Consider the following 27,288-nt stretch of genomic DNA (forward strand, 5'->3'; position numbering starts at 1 on the left):
GCAAACTCCGCGGTCATCATCTGGAGGGCAAAGCCAAATTGGCTTCGAAGAAGCTGGACGTCATAAATAGAGCACGACAATACTTCAAGCCGGCCCACATTCTAGCGCTCTACAAAGTGCAGGGCCGGCCACATATGGTGTATTGTTGTCATCTCTGGTCTGGCGCACCCCAGTATCAGCTCGATCCATTTGACCGCTTGCAACGCAGTGCACCTGGAATTGACGGTGACCCAGTGCTCTGTGAACGGCTGGATCACCTGGCGTTGCGTAAAGACTTTGTTTCATTATGTGTATATCACGGGATGTTTCAAAGAGCTGTCTCATCTGATTCCTGCCGCTGAATTCCACCTTCGCACGACGCGCAACAAATTAGGATATATCCCCACTATCTGGATGTGTGGCATTTCACCATTTCCTTAAACGCCGTCAACGTTCTTGTGATTCCTCTGGCGTTGGAAGAGAATGTGAGCGGTGGTGGTCACTCAACACCAGGCGACTGTCACCTGCTTTTTCATAAAAAAAATAGATTAAGAAACAGATACCCGGACACGAAAAAGGTTTGCGAGAAAACTTTTTATATATGAGACACTGATCAGTTCCAGCCACCCCGAAAATGCACACTTAGCACTCAACATCCTGAACATACAAGACTTCCTGAACAGGATAGCGGTCAAATTCCTGGTTCACCCTCGCTCGAAGCGATACAGTTTTTGTAGCCAGAAGATGCGCTATCAGAGTTCGAGAAGGCTTATAGAAAATATTCATTAAGAAATTACATTTTTTTTTGTTTTCAAATTTTTCTAAGTATGCTACGTAGATATAGAAAATAAAATAAACAAACGTAAGGGTTCATTTTATTGAAATAAAACAATTTGTCAGGTAGTAAATCTAATTACATACTATTTACAGCTAATAATAATAATTAAATTAAGGAATTGTATTAATGAATTTTTAACTAACTATATTTCAAAACATAACATTTTAATTATTATCAAAAGTACAGAACGGTTCGAATGAGAATTTAGTTTAGCTTTTATTTGAATCAATAATAACAATTTAACATTAACAAGGTTAGATAAATGGTTAATTTAAATAAAACACTGATAGCAATATAAATACTTAGTAATAATTTGCAAAAAGTAACGATACGATTACAATAAAAACTTTAAAACTAAATACCTACCCTCACTAATAATACTAACTCAAAATAAAATTTGGTATTAATTTATCTAATATACAAAGTGCTGTTAAACAAATTCACATTAAACTTAATACAGCTAGTATATTTAAACACAGAATATCAGGGGAACAGTTCTTTATAGGTGAATTTAGACGTGATTTTATTCGCCATTTCCGTGAATATATCTGCTAGACTCTTCTCTAAAACTGGGCTGATTTCTTGCAGAAATACTTGTGAGTTATCGTTAATAACCCTGTTGGTAGCTGGGCCCAATACTGGATCGCCGTCGAAGAGGTTAGTAAGGTAGATGAAGGATTCGCCAACACGAAGTTTGACCTTCATAGGGTCGAAGTTCAGGTACTCGTTTCCGTCTCGCATCTCTTTGTGCCCCTTCATCGTCACATTGCATGTGTAATCCTCTGGAAATAGAGATAAAGTAGATTAATTTGCGCTACACTTTGTTAGTTTGATTGTTTTCTCTGAACCAAAGTCACTGACATAGCCCAAATGATTGCAAAATTGAAGTGACAGTGGGTACGGCACATAGTTCGACGAACACACAGCAGTAAAGTCCTCAAATGGCGACCACGTACCGGAAGACGCAGTGTTAGTAAGTCTCCCACAAGATGGAAAGACGCGACGATTCGATCAAGATCGCCGGGATGGATTGGATGAGGGTAGCGCAGGACCGATCATCGCGGAGATCCTTAGGGGAGGCCTTTGTCCAAGAATCGACGTCTTCCACCTGATATGATGATGATGACTCTTTGTTACTTTAACTTTTGCCCGCTATGGTTTCATAAAAGCTTTTTCAGGGAATAATAAATATATTGCCCCATTTTTTATTGTGCCGTCCGAGTGATGATTTCGATTTTAAGATCTTTAATGACCGTTTTCAATAATGTACCTCTAGTTACGGATATATTTCTATCACCGTTTAATGACAAGATCTTATCTTATCTATCCATATTTATTTATTTATTCAATCCACCAGTGATAATTACATTAATTCAAGCAACAATACAATATTTAATCTAAAGTTAATTCTTAATGCGTTATCTTTTAAGGCAGATGCAGCATGCAATTATTATGAAGCTTACAAATATTTATATTATAATGAAATACACAAGTACTTATACTTATACTTAGTACTTTACAAGTACTTATAATTTAAAAAACATATTAACTTATTACCGAAAAAGTAATGTCCAATACAGTTATATTATTAGTTTTAGTTCAATGCTATCTGTCGATAGGTTATTGAAATGAAAGTAAACGTAAATGATTCACTTGTCTACCTCTAGTAAGTTAAACTAAGGATAGATAGGTAATTGAAAACGGCCGTAAGTCTTCCACCGATAGTTGTAAACTAAAGCAAGCAGACATATTATGTATGCTCGCGGGGGGGCTGGCGGATATATTTTTATCTTTAATTACAATGAGTAAGACAAGCTACATAATATAGCAAACGAAAGGTCATTTTACAGACAATTTTTTTTTTTTTCACTAAATAACATATTAATATCAGCATAATAATCGAAAGAAAATAATTTAATATATAATAAATTTTAAAATATATTTATATAATGCTTTACTTATATATAAAAGATAAATACTATGTAATAAAAATACTTTACTATGTGTAGGGTTCGAACCTACACTCCCTCTCGGTAAGCAGAGCTTAAATCGTATGCCTCGTGGTGTGCCTAGTCTAGTCTGCCAATCTGACTTATAAGCTTATTCGTTATGTTTTTAAAGTAATAATGATAACCCTCACTTCTAGGCTTAATACACAAATAAAATTTGAAAAACAACAAAATTTTATGAAAAAATCAAATATTGGGGTTGAGCAGGTTATCAACTGTAAAGTAGATCCTGTAGATGAAGCCACAACCTGAGAGTTGAACAAAGCATACAAGATTTTATAACGAGATGTCACTCTAACGGTTAGCTCAGATGGTTAGAGCACCGGCACGGAACGGCGGAGGTCGTGGGCTCGTGTCCCGCATCGTTCATAAAATTTTGTTATTTTTCAAATTTTATTTGTGTTATAAGCAATAGTTGAAATTAATGACTGAACCTCACCCCTACTTCACGACGTCGATGTCGTCACGGAAAAAAATCACGTTACAGAAGTTCCAATAAATGTTTTAATAATAATGTAATAATAATAAAAATAATTACTAAATGATCCAGTAATGTTTCCTCTTCCCTGAAGTCGCAGCAGCAGTATCTGAATGTCCATTTTATATTTTCCGGCGAAGTCCAACCGGGGCAGCAACAGTTTGAAGTCAAATCGATTCTTGTTCAGATCTGACCTGAAATTAAAGAAAAAGGTTTCAAAAATATGTATGTATGTAATCAATTAATATTATTTAATTATTTATGTAATTAATTAATATTAATCAGTGGAAGGCTTCCTTGCAAAGGGTGCCAGCTAGAATTTGGTTGGCGCTTATTCTTACACATTACTGCTTCACGGCAGCAGTAATGTGTAAGCATGATTGTGTTTCGGTCTGAAGATCGCCGTAGCTAGTGAAATTACTGGGCAAACGAGACTTACAATCTTATGTCTCAAGGAGAATTTTTGGAATTTTCAAGAATCCTGCGTGGCACTACATTGTAATGGGCAGAGTGTATCAATAACCAACAGCTGAACGTCCTGTTCGTCTCGTCCTATATATTTTAAAGTGAAATTTCTAAGAAGCTCATAAAACAAATCCCTATTTTATTCTTTTCTTATTCTCGTATAAATCAAACTGATTTCATTATTTTCTGCTATTAATATTAGTATTGTCAATGAGGGTATTTTCGTCGAAAAAATTTAAGTTATCCAAATGAATTATCTTTATTATATGTTTTTTTTTATTATTATTCTATCTCTATCTTGTTATCCATTTCAATTTAATTTATCTTAAGTGTGAATTATTTGTTATTATAAACATCAACATACACCATGTTGGTGTTTACAAGATAACCAAATATATAGTATAATATACTATCTCTGCAAAATCTTTTATGTTGGTAAAAAGTCTACATGCTTATTATAATTCTTAGATAATTATTAATACATCTAGATAGAGCTTCTTGCTGTTACAAAACGCATGAAAACAGGCCAGGTTTATTACATTTATTTTTTTTCTACAAATAAAGGTTAACTGTTTGCCGCTATTTTTTTCGACGTCTATCTGAGTCATATTTTTTCATCATCATCATTCATCATTTCAGCCGGAAGACTACTAGACAAAGGCCGCCCCCTAAGATCGACATGGCGGTCGATCCTGTGCTGCCCTCATCCTATTTACTTCGGCGATCTTGACCAGATCGTCGGTCCATCTTGTAGGGGGCCAACCAACACCACGTCTTCCGGTACCTGGTCGCCCCAACGCCATCTGTCCGTCGACTTATGTGCCCTGAGGGCCTACCATCAACTTTTAATAAGCGATGCGATTCCGATGCAGTTCAGTTTAAGAACCTAAACTGAATCACTAAAATTCGTACCATAAAGTGCCTTTTACTGAATGGCGTTTGGATCGCTTATGAAGAATGAACGAAATAAATTTGTCTGTAGTCCGTGGTGTGAGAAAGAGATGACGCTCTACAGTCGTTGTATAAGTTCGTCTCTCTTACTCGAACCATATCCGTTGCGTTTCGAAACCTAAAATGATATGATTTTAGCGGTTTTTTGCGTAGAAATTACTTAAAATACATTTTAAAATTTCGCTTTATAGCGTAAAATCATAAACCATCAAGCCCTTTTTTGTACTTATCAAATAATAGTAATATAAATAAATATAGTTCTTTGAATTACAATTTAAATGTTTGCTTAGGTGTTTTCGTAAAAATAACAAGTTATGAACGCACCTCCATTGGTGTTTGATTTGACAGGACCACAGAGTACATTTTTTTAATACGTTCTTGCGAACAGGCCCTATAGCTCGGGCTCTTACTGCCTCGTCTTTAGTATTTTCATTTTTGGTATTTATTTTCAGTATTTTGTTTACAAAAATGTTCAATAAAGTATTATTGTCTCATCTATTACCAATAAAAATTTTCCTTTTCTGTATGTTTTAACTATTTTTTAAAAGTTCTTAACAACACGATTCACTTTCCTCTAAGGAAGTAGCAACAAGTTAGTTAATCAGTTGATTTGACGTCAACCTAAATTAGATAGCTCTAATCACGTCGTGGTACGAAATAGCAAAGTAGTTCATTTTAGGTTGTCAATTGTAACGCAATAATAGTTTATGGTAGGCCCGATGCCCACTGCCACTTCAATTTCGTAACTTTGACTTTGGTTTTCCTACGAATCTCCTCATTTCTGATTCGATCTCGCAGGAAATCTCCGAGCATAGCCCTCCATCATCATCCATCAGTCCATTGCTGGCTGAGCGACAATGAGCTTCCTCGTGAATCAATAAATCCACGATAATTTGATAAATCATGTGCACCAACGATACAGTTAATATTTTATATTAATCTTACTTTAGTTCTGTAATCTTAAAGTTGCTGGGTCCTGTCACCTTGACATCATTGACAACCGCTGTCAGCTTGGCGCCTTGTGGACCTCTCGCGAGGGCTATTTGACCCAGGCTGAGAGGCTCGATACCAGGCACATCCAGCTCTGGGATGCCCTGGAAAATAAAATAAAAATAGTTTTAAAAAAGTAAAAAACACGCTTTGATTGAAAAGATAATGATTGAAATTATAATGAACATCAATTGCAATTTAAATAACCTGCCTTATCGACGAAAGATGAAAAGATTGTGTAAATTAATAAAAATCTTATTTTACAAATTGAAAAATGAAATAATTTTATCAAATTAATTTATTGTCATAAGTCCTCAATAAATCTACGAAGTTTGAAATCTGGCCGTTTAAAGTGGGTCGAAATAGCGCTTTAATGAGTCGGTTACAAACAGTCATACATACAGCTGAAGCTAATGAAAAGCTGGTAAAAAATATCATGTAGTAGGTAGTAGTATTACAGTATATATTAGCAACCGAATAAAATGAAAGATTAGACGTTTGTCTAGAGTCAAATTTAAATTGTCTGTGAATTATAGGGCGCTAGAATATGGGCTAGCGTGAAGTAGTGGCTTGCTGTAAACGAAGTACATGCAATTTTGTGTAAAAGGATCTAGACGAACTGATCTATATATTAATTATAGTGGAACTAACTGACCCGGCAGACGTTGTTGTGTAAAAAATAAACAAAATACTGTTTTTATTAATTTGTCAATACTATTTCAAAACATCAAGAATTATTTCGTATAACATGCTCCCCGTTGTTATAGTGAAATTATTTCACAGCAGAACTGTTAAACCGAGTGACAATAAATTCTAAAATATTGGAAATAAAAATAAATATGGGTCGAAAATCGAAATAAGTACTATCCTATCTCTCAAGTTGGACTAAAGTGCACTCCATGAAGTAATCCTCATTAAAATCTGTTCATTAGTTTAGGAGTCAACTGGAAACAACTATCGGGACACTGGATTAATATATATTGAGATAAATCTTGAAAAATTTGACATAACAATACTTTTCCTTACTTACATACTTACAGGTCCTAAGATAATAATCTTAGGACCTTAAGTTTTCTGGTCACATTGGTAAGGTATGCTCTAAAATTGGTAGATTTGTGTATGTCCTTAGAATACAAAGGCGGATTGCTTCAAATAAGTTAATATTGATCCATATTGAGTTCCATTTCCGTATTATAAAATGTACAATTCAATCGAGCATAGTGAATGTTTGGATCGCAAAATCTAATGCATATTTATACTAAGGCCAACGAGAGGAGATAAAGAATGTAAACAAATAGACCGTTACTGAGTTAAATTGTCATAAATACAGCTGATTCGGACTCTCACCTTTATGTAATACAGACGACAGCGATTAGAACAGAAAATCCAAAATTTGTATATAATTTAATCTCATCTCGCCTCATTGGCATTACTACATGCCTTAGGCTCTCTATCTACTTAAGCGAAGAGGGGAGGAGACGAGAGGAGATAAGCCGCGAAGCTGTCAGGTTTCTTCCGCCAAAGCGGAGAGGAGATGTGAGCTGTGCGAGCTTGAAATCAGTCAAGTGATGCATACGAAAGGAAGACGTCATCACGCCAGCCTGCACCATCTCCGCTCCGCTTGATCGCTGGACGCGGCACAAAATTATATAGAAAATTGAGAAATCTCCTCTCCTCTTAATCCATTTCATCCGAAGCTAAGCAAGCGGAGAGGAGACGTGGAAATAACGAAAACTGATTGGTTATAAAAATACATCTCCTTTCATTTCCGCTTTGATGGATACCGGGTATATAGATGAAATCATTTTTAAGGTTTATTTTCCCATGTTTTCTAAGAAAATATACGCCCAGACGAGGTATAATTGAGCTGCATATCTGAGCTAGGTAAATAGTTCAGCGTATTGCAATATAACGTGTTCACAGCAAGGACATCTAATAAGGCTTGTAATTAATTTTACTTTGTATCGCTAACTTGACTCAGGTAGACTAATCCAATATCATCACCAATGCACTTTCCAATACACGTAAAAACATTTAAATGTTCAATGATTGAATATAAAGCACAATATAGCGTATAAATAGAACCGTTTTTGGGGTTCCGAACCACAAATGGAAAAAACAGAACCCACATAGGATTACTTTGTCGTCCGTTTGTCCGCCTGTCAAGTGTCAAGACCCCTTATCTCGAGAACGCGTAGAGGTATCGAGTTGAAATTAAAACGATGTAATCAAGTCTACAGTCTCTGGAAACTGTGTTTTTTTTTAAGTTAACGTTAAAAAAGGGATACGTATATTTTGACACTCTTGAGGGAATCAAATATAATAAGGTATTTTCGGTTTTCCTAGATGTATGAAATTTTGCAAGTATTATCACATACTTCAAGTATAATGAAATCTGAAAACATTTGTAATTAAATCAGAAAAAACAGGATGTTCAAGCAAGGAACGGCGCGGGAGGTCCTAAGTTTGAATTAAGTTAACCGCGTTATTTGGGGTATCGTATGAAAAGACTTCATTGGCACAGGCATAAGCAGATTTTATTTGAAATTTAATTTATTTTGTGAAGTAAAGTTTTCGATTTTCGAGGAATAAATTTGAAACAAATAAAAAAAACTCTAAAACACGAAAATCGTCATTCCCGATTGCACTTAAAGTAGTAAGTTAACTTTGTAGAAACTTAGTGGCAGTAATCTAACAAAGCTATTAACATAAATATTGCACAAATAAAATGGAAACAGTGTACAGAAGGATATCCTATTATAACAATAATTATCATATAGAAACCTTCAATTTGATAACCGCAATGTTATGCAACAGTACATAATAGCAACCTGTTGAAAACCCTACGCAAACTGATACATAGTATTGCTTAATATATAATAACTATAGCTAGACTAGCTAAGGTTAAAAGAATTTTACATAGTAATTATTGTTATCTTAATAACATACATTATATTTTTTATTTATTATTACATATATTATATACATTACGTATACTTTTCAACTAAATGGTTAAATGTTACGGGAGTTCTTCTCAATTCTGGGAAATAATTTGATACCTTAGGAAAGAATAATTATAAACTTTACAAAATTTATGAATGATACGGGACTCGAACCTGCGCTCTTAGTGGACTCAGCCACCCGTTCTTGTGACGTAACTTTCATAAATCTTGGTATGTCTTGTTCAACTCTCAGATTGTGGCTTCATCTACAGGATCTACTTTACAGTTGATACCTGCTCAACCCCAATATTTGCATATTAGGAAATTGACATTTATATATATAACTAGCTGACCCAGCAAACGTTGTATTGCCGATATTAAAATCGCGATACAAAAGTAACTGTTGATCATAGATGGGTGAAAATTTGAAGTTGTATGTATTTTTTAATGCTGACTCATAATCAAACAAATTTAAAAAAAAATGTCAAAAAAATTAAAAAAAAATTTTCGTGTGGACCCCCTTAACATTTAGGGGTATGAAAAATAGATGTTGGCCGATTCTCAGACCTACTGAATATGCTCACAAAATTTCATGAGAATCGGTCAAGTCGTTTCGGAGGAGTACGGGAACGAACATTGTGACACGAGAATTTTATATATAAGATATATATTATATCTTAATATACATAAATTACGTGTCACGTTGTTTGTCCACGGTGGACTCCTAAACTAATGCACTGATTTTAATGGGTATTACTTCATGGAGTGCAGTTTAGACCACCTCGAGAGATAGGGTAGGTTTTATTTCGATTTGGGACCCATAATTATTTTAATTTTCAATATTTGTTTTGTATGGACATATTTTCTATGAGAGAAGTTGGTGACGCACGGTTTGACAGTTCCACTGTGAAACAATTTCATTATAACAGTGCCGCTCAGGATTCTCGAAAAACCGAAACACAGTAATGCTAACACACTACTGCTTCACGGCAGAAATAGGCGCCGTTGTGGTATCCATAATCTAGCCGGCATCCTGTGCAAAGGAGCCTCCCACTTGTTATATATAAGCATATAATATATATAAAAATATAAAGAGCGACATCTCAAGTCAATTTCCTAATATGCAAATATTGGGGTTGAGCTGAACTTTACAGGTTATCACCTGTAAAGTAGATCCTGCAGATGGATATATTAGATTTATAGAAATATATATATTTTTTAGATTTGAAAGAGAGTGTTACCAGCTAAGTTTTACGTAAGTAAAGTCTGAGCAATGTCTAAGTACGCTATAGATCTCATCATTAGAGAACTTAAAGCTTAGCACATGGCTGGCAACGAATCTCTTATCCTCTGGTATTGCGGAAATCCATAAGTTACCTCAACACTTCGCATAACGTGAGCCTCTAGCTCGTTTGGAGTCACTTATAAAAAAAATTAACAAAAATACAAGTGACTTCAAAAACACTATTCCAAAACAATAGATATAATATGCACAAAAAAGTATAAAAATAATTATTCTTATTTTTGGAATCGGTGTCCTCCCGCCGCGGCCCGTTCTCTCCTCTCGCACCCTTTCGTCGCGCGTGCGACTCAAGCATATCTCACCTATAACTATTTATGTAGTTACAAAGCTACCTTGGCTGACACCGACTCCAATAATTTATATCAGATATCAGGACCTAACCAAACTCTCACCATACTGCCATTGAAGATTATTCTTTTCAATAAAATCATCGAGTTATTCGTACAATTGTCACATACTTATACGTTTTCTCATGAATGCCATAATCAGATCTGGACCAATAAAAATCGAAATCATCGAAATCGGTTGGCGCGATATTGAGTTATTCGTAAATTTATCATCCACTTTGCTATACGTATGTATATCAAATTTAAGACTTTTATGGTTTTCTCATGGATGCCATTGTCAGATCTGGACCAAATTGCAATGAGACCACACGAGAAGCACCAGCTTTCAAATAAAGAATTATCAAAATCGGTTCACCCAGTCGAAAGTTTTGAGGTAACAAACGAATTGGTAACATCCTCCTTTTTTGAAGTCGGTAAAAAATGGTTGTTCGCGCGTTTTTAGCACAGTAAAAACTAATTAGTAATACATATTAACAAAATCATAACACCTGGTATGTTATCTATACGTCTAGACAATAAACGCGTAATAAATACGTGCTTCTTATTTGATTGATAAAACAACAAAGTTAACTGGGCGTTATGACGAACATTATGGTAGCCCTATCTATAAATGGCTACTATATAAGGCAACAATAGTTTGTTATGTCAGAAAAAGGAAAATGGAGCTCCAATTGATAGCTTCCCTTCTTGTTGTTTTCGTGTCACAGGTAAGTATATTTATTATACATCGATCTTTTGTTTTTTTAAATGCAAAAATCCAAAACTAGTAAAATTATCTATACGAATTATATAATAGATATTATGACCTTAGATTAAGGATTCGTCTCCGCTGCGTTCCAACTTGATACCGCACTACCTAAGAACAATAGCTTTTTTATTACGGCAACTATTAGATGCTTTTGTGTGTGTGAAATTACTGGGAAAATGAGACTTAACATCTTATGTCTCAATGTGACGAGCGCAATTGTAGTGTCGCTCAGATTCACTGCATTGTAATGGCCAGGCCGCATCAATTAGCATTAGCTGAACGTCCTCCTCGTCTCGTCCCTTATTTTCATAAAAAAAACTTTACTTGATTCCAAGATACAGTCCACGATTAGTGTGGTGATTCATTGTCAATATTAAAACTAAACAACTTGTAAAAGATTAAAACTAATTGTAATTTGATAACAATGCAAATGTAAAAATAAGCTCTGTTCGATTCTCGCCCGACATGTATCAATGTGTTTTTCGTTTTCAAATCCATAAATGTACGTTTATTCAACGATTTATAAGTTTGGCAAATCTCTTGTTATTTCTCTTGTTTTACAAGATAATATTGGCTGCCAAAGAGGATGTAAATACTACGTAATAAGAGGCAGGACTGCCTAAGTACAAATTGAAATTTAGTTTAGTAAGAAACGTACAGTGATTCAACATAAGTTTGAAATAGTAGTAATTTCAGCATGGCGATTGGTGAAGTTTGTAAGCAAACAGTTGCATAAAACGTAGTGGATTTCGGCTATCTCCGCTTTTTACAAGATCATAGCCGTCATCTGTCAATCTTTCAATGACTGCACGTTTCATGTAATCGAGTGAATTTCTTTGTTCTTAGAGAGTTTCGCTAGGCTGTTGGCTGTGGTGATCACATACGTTTTTTTTTTATGACAAAACGAGCAGGATGTTCAGCTGATGGTAGTTGTAACGCCATGCCCGTGCAGCAAAGCAGTGCCGCTCAAGATTTTTTTAAAAACCCAAAAATTCAGACGGGCACTACAACTGCGCTTGTCTCCTTAATCATAAGATGTTAAGTCTCATTTGCCCAGAAATTTCACTAGCTACGGCGCCCTTCAGACCGAAATACAGGAATGCTTACTGCATCACGGCAGAAATAGGCGAAAGTAGTTGTATGCTCGTTTGTCCTCCACGTCCATAAAATAATACTATTTCTCCATAAAACACACATTTGTTTTACGAGTATAATATACATAGTACCATACTGTGTTCAGACCTTAACCTTATCTCTGAATAAATATAAAAGTCTTACTAAAAATGGCGCTGATGTAAATCTTTTTACTCAACTACACTACAGATAATCTAAATGATCTTGTAGCCTCGGACTACATTACCAATTACTTAGTATGTAGTAATTGACAATATTATGTAGATGGTATTATTAAAAAAAGCCTTTTCTTGTCTCTCAGATCTTGTTGTGTTTGAAGGGGTGGTAATTAATTAATAAAAAAATTATAACTGGACACAGGAAATACATTAATGTCATTAGTCTATAATGATGCGATTATTTAGACAGGTAGTATAAATAAAAAGATAGTAATAATTAAGTTAACTTATATTTAAATGGCAATTATTTGTAGATTTATAGAACCAGCCCAAAATGACACCGTTGTAGGGCTCATAATAGAGCGCTGTCTCAAACAAATCAAAATATTGTGTTTGTTTTTGTTTGTTTATTTTATTCTGGTTGCGAGTGATTACATTTACACTTTCAATTAATTAACTTTTAGTGAAACTACTGCAGGTTATCAATGATTACTGAAGCTGAATATATTTAGACCATTTGCCTTAATATTAAAAAGACTCAGATATTTTATATTAATTTTCAGATTGACACAAGGACCTGTCAACGAAAAAATACAGTGATACAAATAAGAGTGCCCCAGAACACAAATGTTGGATTAAAATATCCACAAAATATTAATCCAGTTAAATTTGTGCCGTACCCATACTTGCCTCAAGGACAAGACGGAGGATGCTTCAAATGTAATAGGTTCAGGTGCCGAAAGTGTACAGCAGATGAGTATAATGCTTCAACATCATTGCCTAGTGGTTCAAGAACTAATATCATAGTAGATGTAAGAGGTTCCAAGTCACCAACACCTTCCATAAGTCCTAATGAACAACAATCTGACACAACCAAGAAAGAAGGAACGCTTGTTGTAGTTTCTGGATCCTCTGCGGCTTCTAGTAATAGTCAGGCTTCAGTAAAAGGAACTGGCGGCTCTTCTAATGCGGCTGCATCATCATCTGCATCTGATACCGAAGTCATTGCTGCATTTGAGGAAGAAGACGATACACCAAATGGTTCGGGAAAAAACAAAAACATTTTCATCGGTGACAACTCGAAAGCTGAATCAAGTGCATCAGCTTCTGTGTCTAAAAATTCTAAGAAACATAAACCTAAAACAACAACTTCAAATAATTCTCCATCTGAAGATTCCTCCTCACAAGAATCATCAGAACAAGTAGATGACGATTCTTCAGAAGAAGATTCTGTTGCATCACATAAGGGCAGGATTCCCTCCAAACATCAGAAAAATAAAAATAAAATAATAAAAAAACCGAAGGAACAACAAGATTCCGACGAAGATTCAACTGATAGCTCTTCCAGTGAATCTGAAGAGTCTTATAATGATAAAGGATCTTCAAAATCAAAACCTTCCAAATCACCTAAGAATAAGAACTTGCCACGCGGAGAAAAAGATAAGGGCGAGTCTTCAAAGAAACCAAAGAAATCACTGGATGCTAGTAATGATTCTTTTGAAGACTCGTCTAATGAATCTGCAGAAACTAGCGATGATAAGGATTCCGTCGAAGCGAAACCCAAATCTGCTAAAAATAAGTCTACAAAGCAGCCAAAACACAAAGATGTGCCTTCTAAAAAAGAAAAGCAAAGACAAAATCCTAAACGTCCAATAAAAAAGAATAACGAATCTGATGATGATTCGTCCGACAATATTGAGGTTAACACAAATAATACATCCATAAATGAAAATTCACTAAATATTAATGGAAAAGATGGCAATGATGCTAAGAAGGATGACGATCAAAAAGAGAAAGAAGGGTCGAAAAAGGGAAGTGACATTTCAAAGCCCAAAGAGGATGGTGATTCGTCAAAAAATCCTGAAAAAAAAGAAGATTCAAAGAAAGATGATGATAGCTCAAATGATTCTACAGAGTCTAAAACGGACAAAGACGCCTCTAAAGATTCCGACAAGAAAGATGATTCTTCAAAGGATGATGACAATGCAAAAGATAATGAAAAGAAAGAAGATTCAAAGAAAGATGATGATAGCTCAAATAATTCTACAGAGTCTAAAACGGACAAAGACGCCTCCAAAGATTCCGACAAGAAAGATGATTCTTCAAAGGATGATGACAATGCAAAAGATAATGAAAAGAAAGAAGATTCAAAGAAAGATGATGATAGCTCAAATGATTCTACAGAGTCTAAAACGGACAAAGACGCCTCCAAAGATTCCGACAAGAAAGATGATTCTTCAAAGGATGATGACAACGCAAAAGATAATGAAGGGAAAGACGATTCAAAAAAAGATGATGATAACTCAAAAGATTCTAAAGAGAAAGATGACCCAAAGAACGATGCTGAGGGTTCTGATGACTCGAAACAAAAAGAGGATACCAAAGATGAATAAAAAATTCATCTTCACAAGTTCATCGAAGTTTTGATATTCTCAAAAACTATTAGCAAAAAATGATTTTAAAGAGAATAAACAAGTTATGGGGTAATTTAAAATGTAATAAGAACATAATTAAAAAATAAATTTATTTAAAAGTAAACTGTCACTTTAATGTAATGTGTCCTTTAATAAATTACACTTCGTTTAAGCTGAGTGTATAAGATATGTTTAGAGGTGATTGTACAGTAAAAATTTTTAAAAGATTGTTAAAAGAATACTGGTAGATTATCCTACGCTTTCTATCCATAGGAATATCTCTTATATTTTCACTCCAATTAAAAATATCATGACCAATTTGCTATATTCAAAGGAAGCGCGTTCCATGAATTTGTATTCGCGAAAAAACTCTTGATATAGCCACGGACTAGTGAAAAAATAAGGAGTCCGTGTAGGAACCCTTGCATAACAGTGTAGCACCAAAATAAGCCGATTAACGTGTAAATACATAGCCGATAGCAGGCCGATAGGCGGCCATTATGAGAAGTGTCATCGTCTGTGACAGATCAGTTTGCATCTCAATAAAATATTTTAAAAATGCCGTTGTGCGTTGTGAATGTAAACGTATATAAGTATTTGTGGCCATATATTAATTGATTATTTAAGGGAGAAAAAATTTTGTAAATAGTATCCCCCGTAACCGCACAAAAACTAGCATAACGGTGCTTCACTTGCTAATATCACGGCGCGGAGTCATTCATTTTTTACTCGTCCGTGGATATAGCTAACATATTATGAAAATCCATTCAATGTAGTTACTTGAAAAATGGCGCCAGCACTGGTATCCTGTTCCGAAGAGCTGTTTCCTGTCGCCAAATTGATTGACCAACATGCCACAATCTAAAAATCCTCACTATTTTAATGCAAGGAACCTCTTTCACGCACAATTCAACTATGAAATGTACTGTTTCGAGCTATGTTACCAGACTCACCGCCAGTTGTACAAAGCATCTTACAATTTAATGTTTCATTAAATATAATACCGTCTCTTTACTTTCTTTTTCATTTTGACAGTTAAAGATAGCTGTGATATAAAGAAACATTAACTCTTAATATGCTCTCTGCAACCAGCGATTTGATTAATTTTCGTCGTTCAGTTTGACAACAACACAACAGTTCTGTTGTGACATTATTATTGAAATTGTACAAATCTCATAATCAAGAAAAAAGTTTTTAAATCTTAATGTGAAATTTGCATGTATGCATTTGTTTAGGACTTAGGTGAAGTATTGCTAGTTGGTAGGAAAGTTAATTTATTTTACCTTGATCATTTTGGGCCGGAGTTCTTCTATTGAGTTCATGATGCATTTGTCCACTAAGGGGTCATCTCGGTTACATATTTTAATGTATGACGCTGAAATTGAACACAAATTGAAATTATTACCAACAATGTATTGTTGAGCAGGATAATAACAGGTTTAGATAATTTATATGTCCAGACAGAGCCTCCTGCTGTTAGGTAACACATGACAACAGGCCAAGTTTATTACTTACACTTCCACTCGCGATACGGCACTCAGTATTTACCAGTCGGAGGCTCTTTTGCACAGAATGCCGGCGAGGTTATGGGTACCACAACGGCGTCTATTTCTGCCAGCTAATTTGTAAGCATTACTGAATTTTGGTCTGAAGGGCGCCGTAATTAGTGAAATTACTGGGCAAATTAGGCGTAACATCTTATGTCTCAAGGTGACGAGTGCAGTTGTAGTGCCGCTCAGAATTTTTGGGGTTTTCAATAATCCTGAGCGGCACTGCACTGTAATGGGCAGGGCGTAACAATTACCATACGCTGAACGTCCTGCTCGTCAAAAAAAAGTATAAATTACTAAGGTATCAGGAAAAAACATTACTGCTGGTTTTGAAGTTTCGGTCTTAGGCTTGTATTCCAGAAAATACCAATGCATTATCCGTGATCAATTACATTTTGTCACTTTCATTACAAATGTTTATAAAAGGGACAAAACACACATGATCCCTTGAAATCACCTACAACTTAAGTATGCTATCCTGGTGCGTTACCTTACCTACATACTGAGTATCAGGTTTTCTTCAATAACTTGTATTGATGAAATTTCTTATAATTGGAAGTTCATTATATCAATGTTCTGCTGGAGGTCAATTTTGGAATCATTCAATAGAAGAAGGTATATTTAATGAAAAAATTACAATTCATTGATTAATTATAGATTATCAAATGATTATAATTATAAATATAGTTATAAAACACAACAATAAAAAATAAAAAAAGGAGTGATATTATCTAGATTCCTGTACCCGAATACGACAACTGTCCGTCAGTGTATCTGTCAGCGGGCTATATTTCATAAACGTCAATAGTTAGACAGCTGAAATTTTGCCATAGAGTGCATTACTTTTTTCGCTATAACGACTTACATAATTTATACGTCTAGATAGAGTCTCTTGCAGCTAGACAACCGATGAAAGCAGGCCAGGTTTATTACTTTAGTTGGCGTGGCAAGCTACTTCTTACGTTAGTGTACCTATGTACATTGCTCAAAATAGGGGCTAACTGTCAACCTAACTTTTTTTCTACGTTTTCACAGCTGTCACAAGAAAATTAAACCCACCAAAAGAAATGGAAAAGAAATTCTTTTGAATAAAAGTGTGTGTGTGTGTACTTACCTAACAAAGCAAAAATCCGTAAATTATTTATTCCTCTTGCTATTTTACGTTCGTAGAAAGAACATTATTGTAAAAATCTTGCAACGATGGCTTTGACAATAAATTATTAAATAACGAAATCGGATGTATGAGCTTGAACCCTTTCCCTCTCCTAATAATGGACGAAGAAACAAAAAAAAATGCGAATGTCGCATACGTCAGAAAATTTTAGGAAAATCTTCACCCAGTTACTTTTGTGTTACAGTGATGCGCGCGCTACTAAAAAATTTCACTCTCATCATTTTTTCTTAACGCGCCTAAAAAACTATAACTTCAATAATTATAATTACTGTTTATCTTGTAAATAGAGGTAGAGAAACATTCGTGTTTGAGTTGGACTCATATTTGACCGGTTTTAAAAAGGTTCAATTGTCAGATTGATACGGATATCCGTAAATTGAACATAGTTCTAAAGACTGGAAGGAAGAAAAAAAACGAAGTACGCCGATCAAACGAATAAAGTGAAAACTTTATTAAGGCGAGATTAATAAAACGAAGAAAATAATTACGTTAAGTATAGTTTGTCACGTTGTATCTCTATCTACTAAACAGATTTTAATTTTAAATTTTAACCAGGAGAAAGACACATTATTTGATAGTGTCATTAGCTATATATAAACCCAAAAAGTTGAAAAGACTTTATCGTGGTAGTCGGATTAGCAAAGTAAGTTAGAGAAAAACTGTTAAACGAAAATATATCTTGTGGCTGATGACGAGATATATATGAGATATATGATTGTTTTGTATATATGTATGTTACAGAATTGAAACACCATCTTTTGCTCTTAATTGTGATTTTCTTTATTATAACGCTAGAAATAAGGGATTGCTTGTAACTGATTCTAGTAGGCGTCATAACATACATATTAGCTTTAAGGGTAAATGTATACACTTTTATAATAAAGTCCCAGCCAGTGTCGTAATCCTACTTCTCCAAAGCTGAATATCTAAGTGATTGAATAGCCTGGGACTAGATTATTATTATTTTATAGTAATTGCAATGACAATATTGTATATTTCATTAAAAAAAGCGCAAAAAAAGAATGCTGGGAGAGTTGCTTGCGCCATTGCTTCTCTCTCAGAGTGCCATTTGTTTCCGAAGCGGTAGTAGTATCTAGTATATTAGAAATGACGTGACAAAAACAATTCTAATGGTATCAATTTTGAGAAAATAAATGCCCTTTAAGCCTTTTATTTAACTACACTTACATACACACAATTATAATTATGTTTATTTATAATTTTGTCTACGTTTGCACAGAGACTAGAGCAGACTTCACCAGAACGAGCATAACAGGACATTATCATTCAATAACCACAAAAATAAGTGTTCAGTGCTCCTAAAAAAGTTATCACTTCCGAAACAAACTGTGTTATACATATGGGTGTTACGTTATTCAAAAGAATTGTTAAAAAACGTTTGTGTGGTAAAGGTTACTATAACATAAATGACTTTCTTAATGATACCACAGATTGGGAATGGAGCGACCGCCCTCAGGCTATTAAATAATAAGTTTAATTGTACAATATTACTTTGTAAGTGTTACTTTAATTGTAAAACATATTTTTGATGAAAAAAAAAGCCCGCTGAGTTTGTTGCGCCCATTCTTCTCAGGCCTGAGGCATTCACTTTGGAATGGGTGGTAGTTTTTTTTTGACTTTCAATAAGTGATTTCACATCCTATTTTGAATAAAAATATTTGAATTTGAATTTGAATATAAATTTGTAACCAAAATTTATGAACGACGCGGGACTCGAACCCGCGACCTCTCCGCTCCGTCCGAGCACTCTTTCCAACTGAGCTAACCGTGCAAGTACGCATGGTTCGTAAATTTTGGCATATCTTGTTCAACTTTCAGGCTGTGGTTAGTAGTAATTAACTGTATATTAGTAGTAATTATTATAAATAACGCATATCAACGTCATCGGTAAAACTTGTTGAATAATTACGGAAATACATTGTTATAATAAATAATACCTTGCATATTATCGAATGGAGTGCCCTACTTTCGTGTTACGTTCACAATAAAGACAAATTGATCATGTCAACACAATTTAACAACACAAATAACATAATAACGTCTTAAGATCATTATTGTTCATCAACAGACACAATATTGTCTTTATATATAACAATTTCGTGTGACGTCGCTTTTCCGCGATGAACTCCTAAACTACTGAATCGATTTTAATCAATTTTTCTCACTGTTTGCTGTTTGATCCAACGTTGTGACATTATTTCATTACAAGATCAGAGAAAAACGAAATAATTATTTTAATGATTGAACTTCTCCAAATTTCGGAAAAAAAAAAGATTTAAATATTTACACATATACAGTCATATATATTACATATATATATATATAGTCGTGGTCAACTAGTTAGGGACATTCAAGATAGTGAAGAGAAATAACCGGTTATGTACATATAAATATAAAACCCTATTGATTTCTCAGTAACTATTATTTGCATAGTTTGGTCCAACTATTATGCAATAAATGGCTGTAAATAAAAGATTAAATGAATAGAAAAAAGTGTTTAATATCAAAGGTTAACCATGTATTCAATTTAAGGTATAATTCTGTAGCTGGACATTTAATTAAGGAAAGTAAAGTAAAATGAAAAAAATAGAGTTAAACAAAACTAGTAATCTCCAGTATTTTAATTTCTTTAACAACTCCATTTTATTACGTATAAAATTCAGTACCCAGTAGCAAAACCTTTGAAAGTAATTATCGCTAGACACCGATGTGGCATAGACATTATCAGTCATCTGACATGTTTCGACAGGAATGTTTGCCCATGCCTCACAAAAAGCTTCATTAAGTTAATCTAAAAATATGGTATGATAAGTGGCAACTTTTTTCTTGATTTCGTGCCAAAGGTGCTCGATTGGGTTGAGGTACGGGCTATTTGCTGGCCAATCTAGCACTGATACCGACTGACTGTTATGAAACGACTTGACTGAACGGGTGGTATGTTTCGGGTCGTTATCATGCTGAAACGTCCATATAATAGGGAGATGTTCCTCAGCGTAGAGAAGCATAGTTTCCTCTAATATTGCCTTGTATTGAAGTTGGTCTAAAGAGCCCTGAACTTTCCTCACGTCCAGAAAATGAACCCCACATTTTAATGTTTCCACCGCCATGTTTCACCTGCCTTTTTGTGAATCTTGGATTCATTTCCGCTTTTACAGGACGCCGTACGTATTTCCTTCCATTTGAAGAAATCAAATAAACCTTGGCTTCGTCAGAGAATAATACATGTTGCCATTAGCCGTCAAACGTCAAACGTGCATTTCTATGTTCTTTCTTCAACAACGGTACTTTGCGAGCCACTCGTTCGAACAACCCTGCTTCTATCAGACGTCGTCTAAAGGTCCTCGCTGTAACAGCGGCTCTTTCCGCCCTAAAGACTTCGTGTTTAATTAAAAAAGGGCCTAAAAATTGATCTTTCTTAGCTAAACTGGTTATCTTACTATGTTCTTGCGGAGTTGTTTTTCTCGATCCTTTTTATCTGGGCACATTTAAAGCTGTGTTGTTGCGCCTAAAATGTTGCACTGCATTGCACACCATAGTTTTTTAAATATTCTACTATCCGCCTATGACCAACCACGCTCGACAAATTTCATGATCATTTTTCGTAGTGTTCTATTTATTTTATTTATTTTATTTATTTTAGTTTTGCCCATTTTTCTTCAAAATACTTAGTTCTCAAAACTTAAAATTAATAATCTTGATTGCCGCCAAAACTACCACGAAACAATAGGAGAAGAAATAAAAAAAATATTGAGATTCAGATTTTGAAAATAGAACGGAATATCTCAGTGTCACTACTTAAATGACCAGACAGCACTTTTCGAACAAATAGCACTGTGATAATCTATCAGCTATACTGTAAAGAGTTTTAATGTTTAGGATGTTGTTATTGTTTGTATAATGGGGCACATAAATGACTAATTATACTTAAATGTAAGGGATATGAAATCTTGTTTAGACTCGTTGGAAAATAAAAAATAAATTCACAATTTGGTTTAACTACAGGGTGTCCCTAATTAGTTGACCACGACTGTTTTTAGGTGAAGCAAAGATCACCAGTCACCAATCAGATATATATAAAAAAAAGGATTGTGTGGTTTTATGAAACCACGGTAAAATTGAAACTTTTTTCACATTATGGACATTTAACTAAAAATAGAGTGGAGCACTGGCACAAATGAGTAATAGTCTATACACTACACGGTCAGCTGCTGCGAACTATAGCCGCTGCCCGACCGTCACGTGACATGTAACACACAGACAAAAAAGTTTGAGACGATGTCATAAAAGTTTCACTTTAAAAATATGTTAGAAAATATAAAAAATCTATTAAACCCTAGTAGTGACTACTACGGACGTAATAAACGGTCATACTGACTGTAACAGAAAGATAGTTGATGGTGTATTTTAAAATCAGACGATGGGCGTAATTAAATCAAATCAGGTTTATTAAGTAGGTGAAAAATTATACTTATGAATGTAATGTTGTAACAATAGAACATATTAGTCAATTATATTGTTGCCAGATTGTACTGTTAATTTTTATCCCTTTTTTCTGATCTAACTATCATATACATTACATCACAAATGTCGGGATACGATCACCCTTTCAAAGAATATTTTATAGATATGCCATCAAAAACATAACTTGTAAAAAAACCAAGTAATACCAAGTTGGTCAATTTATTTAGTCCCTAAGTATTGGTCCTTCTGTCTTAAGTTATTACGTAATTAGCAAACTTAACAACGACTTATAGTGAGTACCAATATTAAAAATATTTTATGTTTTAAATAAATACATTAACTTGGCCATTTATTTAAAACAGCTGTACCACTTATTTTTGCTCGACTTGGCGGTGGCACAGCCGTGTCCCCAGATACTAAACACTTTACTAATTATATATATGTCATGATGAACAATTCACGTAGAGAATAAGGAATTATAAATACATTAAAGAAACAGAAAAAGCCTTTGGTTGAATAAAACGGGCGGTGCCGCCCGGTACTATCTAACCTTGTTTTCGATCTTTTAGATATTAATTTGACGATGACGGTTCTTGAAGAAGAAGGTGAAGGAAAATCATTATCAGGAATCCAATAAGGAGAGGCGAAATTGAAAGATTGAGTGTGATTTGAACCAAATCGCAGTCATCGGTGTTGTCGATTAAAAATTGCAAGATCAAAGGACTTATGACCTCAGGGCCGCTTTCACAGTAAATAGACGTTGAGTTGCAGAAAAAAGCCCTAAATATAATGATGTGTGATCAGTAACTGTTTGTTAAACCCACTAAGATTATATTATAAATGCAAAAGTAACACACATACAGACAGACCGTCTGTATGTGTGTTACACCTTCACTCCTAAATCAGCAAAACAATTTTCTTAAAATTTGGTATAGAGATAGAGTCACGCTTTTTTGTCAAAGAAGTTTTTATATATTTCTTGAATTTGTGCTCAGTGAGTCTTTGTATGCTGTCTAGCATTTTATTGCAAAACTGAATACCAAGCAAGACCTAAAAAGCCGCCCTACATACATTTATTCTTTGTTTTTGAATTGAATGATTTCAAATCATTATTTTTCTCGAATTCAGTAATATTTATTATAAGTATATAGATATAACTATATTTACACTACTATGGCTACATAAATTAAAACTATCATTACGTGGAAGCGTACCAAGAATACTGGCAGCATTTCCGCGCTAGATAGCAAGGCTGATCTTTTGACTGAAATAGCTGCCAGTAATATTTTATGTATAATACACATATATATACATATGTATTGTGAGAGAGGGGTTAGGATGATTAAGCTATTTACAATAAAGCTCAGCAGTTTGTAAATATTTATCAAAAAGTGCAAATCCAAAAATGCTGTCCAAAGTAACTATTACACGCGGACGAATTCGCAGACAAAAGCTTAAAAAATATTAATTTTTAATTTATTTCCTTTCTTATAATTTCACACCAAAGTGAAAAGTTGTTTAGATTTGAAAGAGCGACGTCTCATGTAAATTTTTCAATATACAATTATTTCTGTTGAGCAGGTTATCAACTGTAAAATAGATCGATGTAGCCACAACCTGAGAGTTGAACAAGATGTATCATGATTTACGTTCGATGCATCACTTGGACGGTTGGCTCAGTTGGAAGAGCACTTGGACTGAACCCGAGAGTCGCGGGTTCAAGACCCACATCGTTGTCATAAATATTGGTTACAAATTACATTTGCTTAGTTTCAATATCATTAGTTTTAGTATCATCACAAATATAATATTTCCCGGGTATGCTGTGAGAGTTTCTTGCGCCGCTTCTTCTCTCTCAGAGCGCCATTTGTTTCCGAAGCGGTAGTAGTGTCTAGTATATCAGAAATGACATCTAAAAGAATTCTAAAAGAATCAGTGTTGAGACAATAAATGCCTTTCATATAACGTCTGACAGTATTTAGATTTAGTGTAATGGAAACTTACGTATTTCTGCCGCGACAAGATGCAAAACAAATACAGACGCAGCGACCGTCAACATTTCGATGCGTTGCACAACTGTGTGACGTAAACAGTTGTAAGTGGCCGACCAGCCGACTTGCCGTACAGACCACCACTGGCTCTACCAGATCTAAGGACATGTGAACGTCCATCACGGTGATGGAAACCATCCCCCTCTATCGGTGCATGTGTGAGCGAGATGCAAAGCGAGTTTCCAATGATTTCCGATTTCGTTGGGGAAGTTGGAGATCGGATCCGACATGTGCGCGTTGCCAAATATCCGACTATTACTGATAATTTGTAATATTGCGTTCAGGTGCTTAGTGTGTTGTGATTTATACAATATTCCAATACCAACACGTGCGAAGAATTAATTTAGTACAAAGTATATAGTCGTAAAAAATAATGTGAAATTTTTATAGTCGTTTTTTAATTCTCCATAAAAGACAATAGTTTATACATAATTACATAATAAGGTACCAAGTTCTAATGCTATTTATAAATTAATTTACAGGTTTTATTACCTAGCTAATTCTGTGGCTTTACTTGCAGAATGTTCTGCTGTAAATCTTATTAGCAGATTATAAAAGCGCAAAAAAAATAATAATGGGATAGTTTTTCACTCGCAACGCCATTTTGTTTGTATAGTAGTGGTTATTTTTATATGCCTTGCTTTTGTTCCTGATTTAGGAGGAGGAGTACCACGAGAGGAAAAAAGGAGAAAAGGGAGACCACGTAAGAGATGAAGAGACATCTTCAACAACAGATGTGGATCCCCTTTGATTCGGACGGCACGAGAAAGAGATGTTTGGAAGGATTTAGGAGAGGCCTACGCTACAGAAGCGACTACTACTTTTAAATACTAATAAAATTAAACTAGTATAATAACATATTAAATTAATTAAAAATCATATATGTATATAGTTAAAACTAGAGTAAGATATAAAAAAAATATTGTTGTAGTAGAAAAAATAAAGTGGTCCTTTTAAAATTGACATCATAGAGGGTTCGCAAGGAAGCAATTTTGAAAATAAATGAAAATTATCATTATAGCATATATTTAACACTACTCAACAAAAATCTTTTTATAAAGAACGGTTATTGTTACTATGTTTACAGTCTGAAGGGTTACCGACTACATAAATGTTTAATCAAGTTTTCAAGAAAAAAAAAATTACTCCGCGAGCACAGAGTTGCTAGAATTAGCATCGCTCGAATTGTGCGACGTGGACTCAAGAGGACTGGGGTAGAGTATTATTCTCGGATGAAGCCAGAATATCACTACATGGTGAAGACTGAACTGCGAAAGCAAGGTGAACGTTTCGCAGCAGTTTGCTTTGAAAAAATAATCCCTTATGGTGGAGGCTCGGTTATGTTTTGGGCAGCAATTAATGTATTGGACTGTACGGAGTTAGTCTTAATAGAAAATGGCACTTTAAATGCACACTGGTCATCATCATCATATATTAGAAGTCGTATTCCTTACGTACAACCCGCATTGACGGTTCTTGGAGAAAATTTGACTTTTATAGACGATAGCGCTCGCACTCACCGTTCTGACGATGTGGAAGCGAATATTTAAGAGGTAGGGATACATCGTTTGGATTGGCCAGCTCAGAGTCCTGACCTCAATCCTATACAGCACATTTGGGATGTTCTAAAACAAAGAGTAAGATCGGTGCAGCTCGCTTCGCAAAACATCAGGGAGCTAAAGAATATAATTGCTGCGCAGTGGAAACCACAAGCCGCTTCCACAAGAAACACTTAAGAAAGCATCGATAGCATACCTGGACGAATACAAGCTGTCATCTTAACAACTTTTACTTTTTATTTTTGCTAAATAAAATCTAATGTTCCTAGCCTGCTCTTAAAATTAATGAAAAGATCGTTCACGAAGTAGCTGTTTAGACTCTGGGATCAATTTTGATTAATTCCATAAAATGTAATAAAGAGATTTATAGAAACTACTTTTTGCTTAGTTATTTAAAGTATTATGATGATACAAGCTAATTAGAATTATGAAATAAGCTAAAGATGCCAGTGAAACAGGTTATTTACCTAGGTGCCCGTTTTTTTTTCAAAAGATTGAATTTTCTTCTTCAAAAAGGTGACCTTTTTTCTTACTGTTAAAAGGAAATTTAAATTTCAAGTTTAGAATTCCAGTTATAGAAATATTACTGGTATAGTTTAAGTAATATATCAGGATAGTTTCCCTTTGCCCTTATACATAATATTATATCAAATTATCTATCAAGTTAAGTACCCTTTCCTTTCACCGTGTGGGATATGGGTTCAAGCTTATTCCGTTTCCTCGGGCGAGTGACCGGCGTGAAGAAACCTGGTCAAGGCGAACGGGTGAAGTGAGTATTACAGCCAACACTAGCCACATAGACGATCTTCACTTGCGAAAACTTTGTAATCACATCAATACCTCAGCACCAAGGATTGACAATTCAAAAATGGTTCTCAAACAAAATTCAACTTGAGTTGTTACTGTACGAAACTTAAACAGTTTGTTATTTTTAAGTGATATCCTTCATTTTGGGATTAAATATACAAATATAATTTGTACCCAAATTCATGGACCATGCAAGGCTCAAACCCGCGCCATTTGGGTTCCGTCCGAACGCTCTTACCAACTGAGCCAACCGGCCGAGTGACGCATCGACTGAAATACCAAAGTATGTGTTGTTCAACTCTCAGGTTGTGGCTCCATCTACAGGATCTACTTTACAGTTGATAACCTGCTCAACCCCAATATTTGCATATTAGAAAATTGACTTGAGATGTCGCTCTTGCAAATCTAAACAATTTGTTATGTTTTCAAGTGATAACCCTCACTTCTGCGATTATTAATTACACAAATAAAATTTGAAAAGAAAATTTATCGATGCGGGCTCGAACCCGCGACCTCTCTTTTGTGCAAACATTTGGGTTGAGCAGGTTATCAACTGTAAAGTAGGTCCTGTAGATGAAGCCACAATCTGAGAGTTGAACAAAGCATATAAAATTTATCGACGATACGTCACTCGAACGGTTGGCTCAGTTGGAAGAGCACTCGATCGGAACTCGAGAGGTCGCGGGTTCGAGTCCCGCAACGTTCATAATTTTTGATTATGAACTTAATCACATTACATCCTATATCTTATTATGTATTACATCCTTTTTACATTTACCTTATATGTAAAAAGGAAGCTAATGCTATACCTTTTACCTTTTACAACAACTTCCGAAAATTTTGCTACAATTTAATTTTTGTCTTGTTTGTTCTAAATTGAAGAAAAACTCCAAATAAAACTAGGTTACA

At 34.7% G+C, this 27,288-nt stretch overlaps 1 protein-coding gene across 2 annotated transcripts; it reads right to left on the reverse strand.

Annotated features, from left to right (window-relative positions):
* Window positions 1–974: 974 nt before the first annotated feature.
* Window positions 975–24,058, reverse strand: LOC126965875 (protein takeout-like). Of its 2 annotated transcripts, none has more exons than XM_050809646.1 (5): window positions 23,967–24,058; window positions 16,040–16,131; window positions 5,666–5,814; window positions 3,365–3,498; window positions 975–1,599 (listed from the first exon to the last, which is right to left on the reverse strand). In XM_050809646.1, the coding sequence occupies exons 1-5, from the start codon at window positions 24,019–24,021 to the stop codon at window positions 1,301–1,303; spliced, it is 729 nt and encodes a 242-aa protein (XP_050665603.1). In that variant the 5' UTR covers window positions 24,022–24,058; the 3' UTR covers window positions 975–1,300. The 2 variants fall into 2 exon arrangements, with proteins under 2 accessions (XP_050665603.1, XP_050665604.1); XM_050809647.1 differs by lacking the exon at window positions 23,967–24,058 and adding an exon at window positions 16,802–16,996.
* Between the last annotated feature and the right edge of the window lie 3,230 nt (window positions 24,059–27,288).

The sequence above is a fragment of the Leptidea sinapis genome, chromosome 9, assembly GCF_905404315.1.
Source record: "Leptidea sinapis chromosome 9, ilLepSina1.1, whole genome shotgun sequence".
Lineage (NCBI taxonomy): Eukaryota > Metazoa > Arthropoda > Insecta > Lepidoptera > Pieridae > Leptidea > Leptidea sinapis.

Excerpts from the sequence above, each read along its gene's own strand:
- LOC126965875 (XM_050809646.1), bottom strand. The coding sequence starts at position 24,021 with ATGTTGACGGTCGCTGCGTCTGTATTTGTTTTGCATCTTGTCGCGGCA. Across the intron at positions 16,132-23,966 it reads TCTTGTCGCGGCAGAAATAC|CGTCATACATTAAAATATGT; the intron begins GTAAGTTTCCAT and ends GTTCAATTTCAG. Across the intron at positions 3,499-5,665 it reads TTTAAGATTACAGAACTAAA|GTCAGATCTGAACAAGAATC; the intron begins GTAAGATTAATA and ends CTTTAATTTCAG.